Below are 10,857 nucleotides of genomic sequence, written 5' to 3' on the forward strand. Positions count from 1 at the left end.
CAAGAACCGCAGCCAAGTGGATGCCTAGTGACCTCAACCAAACGCGACACCGAATATAGTAGTCCTAGGCCCTCAATGTACCATTGCTGAATCTTGTAAACTGACTCTCAAATTACATCAAGTGCCAGTATTTATAGAAGGGCAAGATGGTTGAATACATGTGAGAAAGCAGGGGAACATTCATTGTATTTTAATTTTGCTTTAATTGATTTACAAATGCTGCCCTAATACTTTTGAGCATTTTATCATTCCCCATGGTAAGATCAGCAACCAAGAATCAGAGAGGTTACTTATTTGGGGAGATAATAATCATCCTTGTATTTGATATAGTGCCTTATTACATCCTTCCCCAGTAGTATTTTTAATTAATGTTTTCCCCAGTGAATTTGTGTGAGGGAGAAATCATGTCCACAATGAAATAACATACACAATTAATTAGATTTGAAAAGACCAGAAGCACAACATCAACGTTTATTCATGAAATTAAGGTGGTCTCTTAACAGCTCCCTACATAGATGGGCTGATCACTTGACAACTGTCACATTTTATTTCTGAAGGAGCTTGAAGCACAACTGTCAATGTACAGGAAATAATTTTGCACAAATAACTTGAAAGAGTTGACTATAGGTAACAAAGTAAGAGGTCTTTTAAATCCGGTTTGTGCCAAATAGCACTAAACAAGCATAGTAAATTAAACAGAGCACTAAACAAGTGGCACTGAATTTCAGACAAGTATGACAAGCTGCTCAATCTAGAACAGAAGTACAAGAAGCACCTGATGGATGCCAAGAGTTAAACATAAATTATAATAGCTGATTTTAGAACTCAGGTGCTTCAGCCATTAAGCTCTCCACTTTGAACTGCATCTTGGTAACTCTTTCCTTTGTCTTGCTTTTCATCTGGGTAAAGTTTGATGAGATCATCAATTCGCAGGATGGTTATAGCAGCTTCTGTTGCAAACTTCAGACTCTTGACTTTAACCATAGTAGGCTCAAAGACACCAGCTTGTTTGTTGTCCCTTGGCTTCCCATTCAATAAATCAAGACCAATCCTGCACAAACAAAATGTGAATTTGATTAACACTGTTTTAATAGCCAGTCACTACAATATTAGTAAAACATTCATAATTTCCGATTGAATTCTGACAACTCAGCCATAAAAGTTACTTTAACAAGATGGAGAAAATCAATTTTGCACTTTACTGCTATCTGGGGCACCAGGTCACCAAAAATCAATGATTGCTCATGAATTGCAACAATGTTCAAATTTAGTTTCATCGCTGATTCAGACAACAATGGGTCTCAAGTCACAATCTTTTGCAGACCACAGTACAATAAAATTTTTACCATTTCAAAGTTTTGCGATCAGGATTGACCTGAGCTTCGTTGTGGAATGCACGCAACTTTGCAACAAGGTCTGTAGAATCCTGAGCAGCATTCACTGCCAGAGTCTTAGGAATAACCAACATGGCCCGGGCAAATTCTGCAATGGCAAGTTGTTCACGTGATCCCTAAACAAAAAGACAACCAACAGTTAAATACATGAAGTACTTTTAACTTATTTTCTTGAAATAATTTTTAATACTGCAAATTAATAGGGACAGTAATCCCCGGTTAATCAGCTCAAAGCATACGGTAAAAGTGCCCTCCCCCAATAATCTTGAAATTCATCCTGAATGAACAATACCTATTGCTTATATACTGTTATGCAAAACAATATTCATTGCCGACTTAAACCAGGAATAGATGTGACAGTTCTACTTTCATCGGGAAACTGCTTGGATTATATTTATATGCACAACAAATTTAATCTGCATCTGTGCAGTCAATATAAAAAAAGATTCAACACAATTACAATCCCAACATCTTTTTCAATTCTGCAACATTAACAGTAGCATTGCAAGATACTACACTGTATACATTGGAGATAATTTTTTATGTTCAGCTAATGCATTACTGAGAAGACATCAGCAAGGTCTTCAGTCACACAAGGCTGAATATTCTCTATCCCAAGCGTACAACTGCTCATGCCACAGGTATTAGCAGGGCAGCAAATAAATGGGAGTTCAGTAAGTTGTACATGTTTTTCTTACTTTTTAACAAGTATCAGTTCATCATCGCATATCCTTTCTTGAACCACCTCCTCAGCCTGGCCCACTAAAGAGGGATCAAAACTCTCATCTCCTTCCAAGTTTGCAAGTGTTGAACAGATAGTTGCTATAAACAAAAACAGGTAAAAATCATCAGAATAGGTTTCTCAGTCCAAGACACCCTTTTCTGATTTACGTACTTTTAACACTTCAACAAAATTACATTTGTATAGCGCTTTTCATGTCGGGAGGACGTCAGAATCACGAGGAAAATTCCAGCTGATTCCGAATGCCACCCTTTCAAAATTGAATGACATTAATATTGGACATTAAACTCGATAGCTTGTCACTCCAAGGGTAAAGAGCTGAGCAATAAGTTATCTGGAGTAGCGAGTTTGATATAGGTCCTCCCAGCTGCTCCGTGGCTTTTGGCCCTATCCTGTCACACGACAAGATGTAAGACAGCGTAGGAGGCCACGGCTTAGCCCCTGCAACGCATCTGAGCATAGGCACCCAACCTCCGCTACCAATCACAGCATCGGGCTGGAGGCCTTTGTAATGCAAGATGCCATATTACAGAACGAGTTATCAGATCAATTTTCGACTAAGAAGATAGCGAATAAGCTATTTTCTGCTCGCTGGATTCAAACAATCTGAGTCAGTCAGTATCACTAGCCACTATGAATGTCAGCACAGACAGAGGCTACTCAGTGCACCATTGATCCGCGCTAGGAGTTGGGCCCACAGAATAAAATTAATGTTTTTGGTTTTGGGCCTCGTCCAACCAGGTCGGAATTCCGGATAACTGGAGTCCAATAAGGCAGCGGATCACTAGTTTGAAAGTATATATAATTCACAACAGTAACCTAGTAAAAAAAAATGCTGCACTTACCTCCACTGGCCTTAGCAATTCGTCTGAGGTCTTTCTTCAGACAACGGCGTACTGCCATGGCACCAGCCTCCACAAAATATTTTAGACACATATCATCAATGCCACCAGCAGTCAGAATGACATTGACACCTGTGGCCAGAATCTTCTGAATTCTCTCTTTGGTGATATCAGACTCTCTGAAAGCAAAACAAGTTCATCACTACCTACAAAGCTATTTTACAAACATAAGATTATAAATACAAAAAAGACACCTCAAAGTGTGCATATTCACAATTATCAGAAAACAGGATAGATCAAATTTTCATGTGGTAGAGAGGAAATATTTAGTTAAGAGCAAGCTGCGGCTCTCAGCGCGGACACCAAATATCAGCTTGGCACAGATCACTGGCAGTCACATTCATAGTTAAGGATTACTGACTCAACATCATTATATCATTGACGGGATATACAGTCGACAACAAATAATTCTAAATGGAGTGTAATGTGCCACACTAATTAAAACTATTTTAAATCAATTTGAAATACTAAAGGACCATTTAGTGTCAAGCTCACATATTACTGTAGCAACACTACAGTGTTCTTCAGTTACATGAGATGAGTATTGTGTGTTCCAAGGGTAAAATTGCTCACAAGACTGACATCAGCACAGCAGCAAATAAATTGGAGGAAAACTATGTGGTTTGGATATTTAAAAAATGTTCTATTACAATGAGTGGAAAACAACGGGAAGTGGAATTAATGGAAACTACATTACATATAGCTCAGTTGTGCTTTTGGAAAGAGATAAAATAAATAATGGTTTCTAATTGCTGAAGTCTCCTGTCTACTTACACTTGTGGAACTGTCACCTGTTAAGTCAGTGTTTAAGGAAGAGTATTTGCACATTCTTGCTAACCACTCTAAATATCAAGGTAGGATTTCCAATATATCACTACAATTACAACATGAATCACTAAATATAACTTTAAAAATCCTTATGCTAATCTGAGAATAAATTACTAAAGAGAAGTCTAATTTAGAGTTACATCCCATTAACTTCCATCATACCTCTGTCTGATCTGGTCCAATTTTTCTGGGTCATTGATAACAATTTGAACACCCAGCTTCATTTTCGTCTTTTGCAGGCTGAAGTCCAGACATGCAATTTTAGCATTAATCACTCTTTTGACCATTCCTAAAAAGAACATTTCAATTAACTTCATTTCATTTGGTTTAAATTAAAACTTCAGGACTATTTAAATCAACACATAGAGCAGTGTAAATAAATGAATTATCTGGTGGTCACTTTATAGTTATACAACACAAAAGAAAATTGCTTGCCAGGTTAAGGACTTACTGACAACTCTAAGTCCCATTGATGAATAAGGCAAGATGATATCAACATGGATCACTGTACATCTCCCTTCCTTCACTTGGCTTGCCTCATCAGAAGCAGTTCAATCCTCAGGAGTTTCCGTTTAACCTTCCCACCACCAGTTATTTTTAAGATACAGTCCTCATTTTATCAGTTTCAATGAGTAAAGGGTTGAGGGGGCCCATTGGGATTTTAAACCAGAATTTTCAACCAACTGACACTTGAGAAGTTGTATAAAATGTCTCAAACTACTTCAAGCAAGCATTCATTCTGAAATTACCTTGAACTCTACAAGATTAATATAAGAAAACAAAGTTTAACAATATTTTCAAAAATAAATGGAGCAATGATTATTAAAGAGTGGCAAGGAAGAGCATTCAAGTTTTTATACTTTACTATATTTTATTTCTACTATACTTTAGTAGAAATAACAGCCTGCTCCCAAGCAGTCATTGCTCCCTATAATCTTCAAAAAAAATAATAATTTGGGCACTCAATCTATGACTGTTCGTGGGACACTGCTGTGCGCAATTGGCTGCCACGTTTTGCCCACAAATTATAGTCAATTCATTTACAGTATATTCTGTGAAGCGCTTTGAGACACTATATCAAATGCAAGGATTATATGCTGAGAGCAATTTTCAAAACAAAAAGAAACTACTAGTAACTTTCATTTTAAATTTATATTTTAAATTTGCTCTCATTATAAAGTTTAATATAACCTGTACAAATTATTCTTGATAAGATTATTAAAACTACTAGTATTCATTACAAATAACCAGTATTAAACAGACATTTCCTTAACTCCATAGGCATTTACCTTGTGAACCAACAGTACAATTCAGTGCATATCCATTCACCAAAACACTTTCTCTCTGGCTACGACCATGAGCCTTCAGAACATTAACAGATTTGATGGGGTAGCGAGCCTGACCCTTAGCATCAGTAAGTTTCACTGCCTGAGTAGCTTCCACCACCATGTTGGCAAAAAAGTCTGCATCACTACATGAAACAAGTTAAGGTTTATAAAGATTTCTGCAGTCTAAGTTTTTGTCCAATTATTTAAGATAACACTTTACATTTATACCGTAGTGCCATTCACATCAGAAGAATGTCCCAAGATAACCATTACGGGGTAGAGATGTATGTTCATGGTACTTGCATCTTAATTTACACCAAAATCTTAAATTAAATACTAATTGAATTCATTGTGTCCATTGTGGGTTTCAAGAGGGAATTACATGAAAGATAAAACCTTGAAGGAATTTGGAGATGGGTCAGGGCAGTGAATTAACAGCTTGCTCTGAGAGGTGCTGTAAATTTCTATGATTCTACTATCCCAAAGCAGCTTTATCCAAATACAATACTGAGATGTAATACTGTATTTGGAAAATTAAAATTATTTATTTTGGTACTTGAATTTCAATTCATTCTTGTATTAAAAAAATCATGTTCTGCCCTTTGCCTTCAGGCAAAATGGGTTAATAGCCACTTTTCCCATCAGACTAAGCAGGTTTCCTTTCTCCCATTTGCATAGCCATTCATCCTGCAGTTATAAATAAATGGTACTAAAATGGGATACAAGAACTCAATATTGCTCCAATTTTGTTTAAAATAAATGAGTAACATAAAACTCAATTCATAAAATACTTTAGTCTTTTAAGTAGTAGAAGCCATTATATAATGAGACTGGAAGCACCTCTGTTGAAATATTGCTGAAAACGAAGCATCTGGAAATCCCAAGGTTTGAGCCCTGGGTTACATTGAGCAAACTAATCTCAGATAGGGCAACATTAAGGAACTGTAATCATCTTAGCATTCACAGGCCACAGAACAAATAAAAGCAACCATAGTTTCTGCCCTTTTAAAACTATTCCACAACTCTACTGAAAAGCACCCATCACTGTCGGGGGCCCTACAGTTGAATAATTAGCATACAATAATTCATTGTATGTTGCTTATAAAGGCGAGGTGTGCACCTCATGGAATTATGTTCAATAGATTATGTGGTCAAAATCAGAGTAAATGTGGAATTAACTATTTATGTTCAAAAGATACACTCCTATTATCTTTGAAGACAAAGAAGTTTTAGCAGCATTGATCAGACATTCTCTGCCCAGTTCATCCGTGTTAACAGTCATGTTTTCCTGGATATAACGGACTGCCTCCCTGTTGAAAAAAAGAAAATAAATAGATATCAAAGCTTAATTTGATAATGTTGGTCTCCACTGGAAAATTACACATAAAAAGCTAATCGTATGGATTCTTTTTTGTTAGTCTTTCATTTTGAATACTTCACATAATCTGATTATGAGAACCTGCAGTTTGTACACTACCATTTTGAAGCAAAGGAAACACTTCATGTCCATATCTGTTGAAGATTTCCAACAGCAAAACAAAATCATCAATATTAACTGGACTATTTTTTGGCTATGAGTCGGAAACATATGGAAACCCATCACCATACTTAGGCCTTTGGCTGGCAATTAACAGGAGCTGAGTGAGAAGAATCCTTGCTCCCCCAGTGACCAACCAGTCTGCCCTTCAAGGCTTGCCGATACCAGACTACCAAGAATATTACAGAGGGTTGACTTGATCCGGATACTCTGTTGCTAAGCATGTCACCCTGGAGCAAGGTCAACTCCAAGGAGATCCCTCTTGGATCTCCCACAAAGACAATCACTAACTAGTTAGTCAATTGAGATGCGACAAAGGCAGGTTTGAGCGCTCCCTAGGTGGATAGAGGCTATCAGAAATACCCTGCAAACTTCCTGGAATAGTACAGTTCATGAGAGCATCGTCACCGTCCTCCTGGACATGGTTTGGACATCTAACCATTGAGTGTGGTTCCATCAGTTGGAGGTACAAAGTTGGAATATCAGCTGTGTACCTCTGCACACCAATTAAGATGGACACAAAGCACTGGATATACAAGCTGGGTTCATAAACCCAGGATTCAGGTTATGCCTTCCAGCAGCTGTTGTCCCAAGTATCAGAGTTTCCTCATCAGCTATTTGATGGGACATCTGCCTTCAATGTCAACAGTCATCATCCAGGCTTCTATACAGACAAATTACAGACTTGAGGGGTATCATTACAAAAGAATAAGTCCTTGATTTAATGCTAAGGTAGCAGTAGCAGAAAAAAAGTACTGAAAAATGTACTAAAGATCTAAGATTATTTGAGCAATAATCCAATCAAAATATTTGAAGTTACATTGTTAAGTCATACATTATGTTTAGGCAGCCAACCCATGATAATTAGTCATTTGCCCCAATACTGAACTGGAAAATAAAACTGACAAATAAGAATTTCATGTTATTTACCTGTGTACGGTCATTTAACTTGTGCAGAAATAGACTCTCAGCACAGTGCTCATGAATGACAGCATTGTTCTTCCCACCAACAATAACTAGCAAGTCAGATAAAAGCCAAGCTAGCCAAACGGGTGGGTTCTTACAAAGTTTCCATTATTAATTATTACAAATCATTAGGCTAGACAGAAGACAATATTTCAGAGTATTGGTTGTTCCCTCAATTATAGATTCAGGAATTAAATCAGTGATTAGAGCACTCGCCTCGTAAGCGAGAGACCTGGGTTTGATTCCGAGCAGGGCGAAACGATGGGCACGTTTCCTTACTCCACACTCCTCTGTTCACCGAGCAGTAAGTAGGAACCTGGTTGGGCCCTTGCAGGGACCGGCCCTTGCAGGGACCGGCCCTTGCAGGGACCGGCCCTTGCAGGGACCGGCCCTTGCAGGGACCGGCCCTTGCAGGGACCGGCCCTTGCAGGGACCGGCCCTTGCAGGGACCGGCCCTTGCAGGGACCGGCCCTTGCAGGGACCGGCCCTTGCAGGGACCGGCCCTTGCAGGGACCGGCCCTTGCAGGGACCGGCCCTTGCAGGGACCGGCCCTTGCAGGGACCGGCCCTTGCAGGGACCGGCCCTTGCAGGGACCGGCCCTTGCAGGGACCGGCCCTTGCAGGGACCGGCCCTTGCAGGGACCGGCCCTTGCAGGGACCGGCCCTTGCAGGGACCGGCCCTTGCAGGGACCGGCCCTTGCAGGGACCGGCCCTTGCAGGGACCGGCCCTTGCAGGGACCGGCCCTTGCAGGGACCGGCCCTTGCAGGGACCGGCCCTTGCAGGGACCGGCCCTTGCAGGGACCGGCCCTTGCAGGGACCGGCCCTTGCAGGGACCGGCCCTTGCAGGGACCGGCCCTTGCAGGGACCGGCCCTTGCAGGGACCGGCCCTTGCAGGGACCGGCCCTTGCAGGGACCGGCCCTTGCAGGGACCGGCCCTTGCAGGGACCGGCCCTTGCAGGGACCGGCCCTTGCAGGGACCGGCCCTTGCAGGGACCGGCCCTTGCAGGGACCGGCCCTTGCAGGGACCGGCCCTTGCAGGGACCGGCCCTTGCAGGGACCGGCCCTTGCAGGGACCGGCCCTTGCAGGGACCGGCCCTTGCAGGGACCGGCCCTTGCAGGGACCGGCCCTTGCAGGGACCGGCCCTTGCAGGGACCGGCCCTTGCAGGGACCGGCCCTTGCAGGGACCGGCCCTTGCAGGGACCGGCCCTTGCAGGGACCGGCCCTTGCAGGGACCGGCCCTTGCAGGGACCGGCCCTTGCAGGGACCGGCCCTTGCAGGGACCGGCCCTTGCAGGGACCGGCCCTTGCAGGGACCGGCCCTTGCAGGGACCGGCCCTTGCAGGGACCGGCCCTTGCAGGGACCGGCCCTTGCAGGGACCGGCCCTTGCAGGGACCGGCCCTTGCAGGGACCGGCCCTTGCAGGGACCGGCCCTTGCAGGGACCGGCCCTTGCAGGGACCGGCCCTTGCAGGGACCGGCCCTTGCAGGGACCGGCCCTTGCAGGGACCGGCCCTTGCAGGGACCGGCCCTTGCAGGGACCGGCCCTTGCAGGGACCGGCCCTTGCAGGGACCGGCCCTTGCAGGGACCGGCCCTTGCAGGGACCGGCCCTTGCAGGGACCGGCCCTTGCAGGGACCGGCCCTTGCAGGGACCGGCCCTTGCAGGGACCGGCCCTTGCAGGGACCGGCCCTTGCAGGGACCGGCCCTTGCAGGGACCGGCCCTTGCAGGGACCGGCCCTTGCAGGGACCGGCCCTTGCAGGGACCGGCCCTTGCAGGGACCGGCCCTTGCAGGGACCGGCCCTTGCAGGGACCGGCCCTTGCAGGGACCGGCCCTTGCAGGGACCGGCCCTTGCAGGGACCGGCCCTTGCAGGGACCGGCCCTTGCAGGGACCGGCCCTTGCAGGGACCGGCCCTTGCAGGGACCGGCCCTTGCAGGGACCGGCCCTTGCAGGGACCGGCCCTTGCAGGGACCGGCCCTTGCAGGGACCGGCCCTTGCAGGGACCGGCCCTTGCAGGGACCGGCCCTTGCAGGGACCGGCCCTTGCAGGGACCGGCCCTTGCAGGGACCGGCCCTTGCAGGGACCGGCCCTTGCAGGGACCGGCCCTTGCAGGGACCGGCCCTTGCAGGGACCGGCCCTTGCAGGGACCGGCCCTTGCAGGGACCGGCCCTTGCAGGGACCGGCCCTTGCAGGGACCGGCCCTTGCAGGGACCGGCCCTTGCAGGGACCGGCCCTTGCAGGGACCGGCCCTTGCAGGGACCGGCCCTTGCAGGGACCGGCCCTTGCAGGGACCGGCCCTTGCAGGGACCGGCCCTTGCAGGGACCGGCCCTTGCAGGGACCGGCCCTTGCAGGGACCGGCCCTTGCAGGGACCGGCCCTTGCAGGGACCGGCCCTTGCAGGGACCGGCCCTTGCAGGGACCGGCCCTTGCAGGGACCGGCCCTTGCAGGGACCGGCCCTTGCAGGGACCGGCCCTTGCAGGGACCGGCCCTTGCAGGGACCGGCCCTTGCAGGGACCGGCCCTTGCAGGGACCGGCCCTTGCAGGGACCGGCCCTTGCAGGGACCGGCCCTTGCAGGGACCGGCCCTTGCAGGGACCGGCCCTTGCAGGGACCGGCCCTTGCAGGGACCGGCCCTTGCAGGGACCGGCCCTTGCAGGGACCGGCCCTTGCAGGGACCGGCCCTTGCAGGGACCGGCCCTTGCAGGGACCGGCCCTTGCAGGGACCGGCCCTTGCAGGGACCGGCCCTTGCAGGGACCGGCCCTTGCAGGGACCGGCCCTTGCAGGGACCGGCCCTTGCAGGGACCGGCCCTTGCAGGGACCGGCCCTTGCAGGGACCGGCCCTTGCAGGGACCGGCCCTTGCAGGGACCGGCCCTTGCAGGGACCGGCCCTTGCAGGGACCGGCCCTTGCAGGGACCGGCCCTTGCAGGGACCGGCCCTTGCAGGGACCGGCCCTTGCAGGGACCGGCCCTTGCAGGGACCGGCCCTTGCAGGGACCGGCCCTTGCAGGGACCGGCCCTTGCAGGGACCGGCCCTTGCAGGGACCGGCCCTTGCAGGGACCGGCCCTTGCAGGGACCGGCCCTTGCAGGGACCGGCCCTTGCAGGGACCGGCCCTTGCAGGGACCGGCCCTTGCAGGGACCGGCCCTTGCAGGGACCGGCCC

General features: G+C 47.2%; 1 protein-coding gene and 1 non-coding gene across 2 annotated transcripts; both read right to left on the reverse strand.

Moving 5' to 3' along the window:
- Positions 1 to 457: 457 nt before the first annotated feature.
- Positions 458 to 7,763, reverse strand: LOC121848869 (T-complex protein 1 subunit alpha-like). The gene is made up of 9 exons (XM_042334064.1): positions 7,662 to 7,763; positions 6,394 to 6,504; positions 5,156 to 5,337; positions 4,029 to 4,155; positions 2,982 to 3,157; positions 2,093 to 2,216; positions 1,855 to 1,876; positions 1,347 to 1,510; positions 458 to 1,051 (listed from the first exon to the last, which is right to left on the reverse strand). Exons 1-9 carry the CDS (start codon positions 7,673 to 7,675, stop codon positions 835 to 837), a joined length of 1,137 nt encoding a protein of 378 aa, XP_042189998.1. The 5' UTR covers positions 7,676 to 7,763; the 3' UTR covers positions 458 to 834.
- Positions 5,779 to 5,916, reverse strand: LOC121848978. Its single transcript, XR_006085114.1, has one exon. It is a non-coding gene; the product is annotated as a small nucleolar RNA SNORA29 (small nucleolar RNA).
- Positions 7,764 to 10,857: the final 3,094 nt, after the last annotated feature.

The sequence above is a fragment of the Callorhinchus milii genome, unplaced genomic scaffold (genome assembly GCF_018977255.1).
Source record: "Callorhinchus milii isolate IMCB2004 unplaced genomic scaffold, IMCB_Cmil_1.0 Scaffold4, whole genome shotgun sequence".
Taxonomy (NCBI): Eukaryota; Metazoa; Chordata; class Chondrichthyes; order Chimaeriformes; family Callorhinchidae; genus Callorhinchus; species Callorhinchus milii.

Coding starts and splice junctions, on each gene's coding strand:
- LOC121848869 (XM_042334064.1), bottom strand. Junction 3,158..4,028: donor TTGGACCAGATCAGACAGAG/GTATGATGGAAG, acceptor TTTTGCTTTCAG/AGAGTCTGATATCACCAAAG. Junction 1,877..2,092: donor GAACTGATACTTGTTAAAAA/GTAAGAAAAACA, acceptor TTAATGTTGCAG/AATTGAAAAAGATGTTGGGA.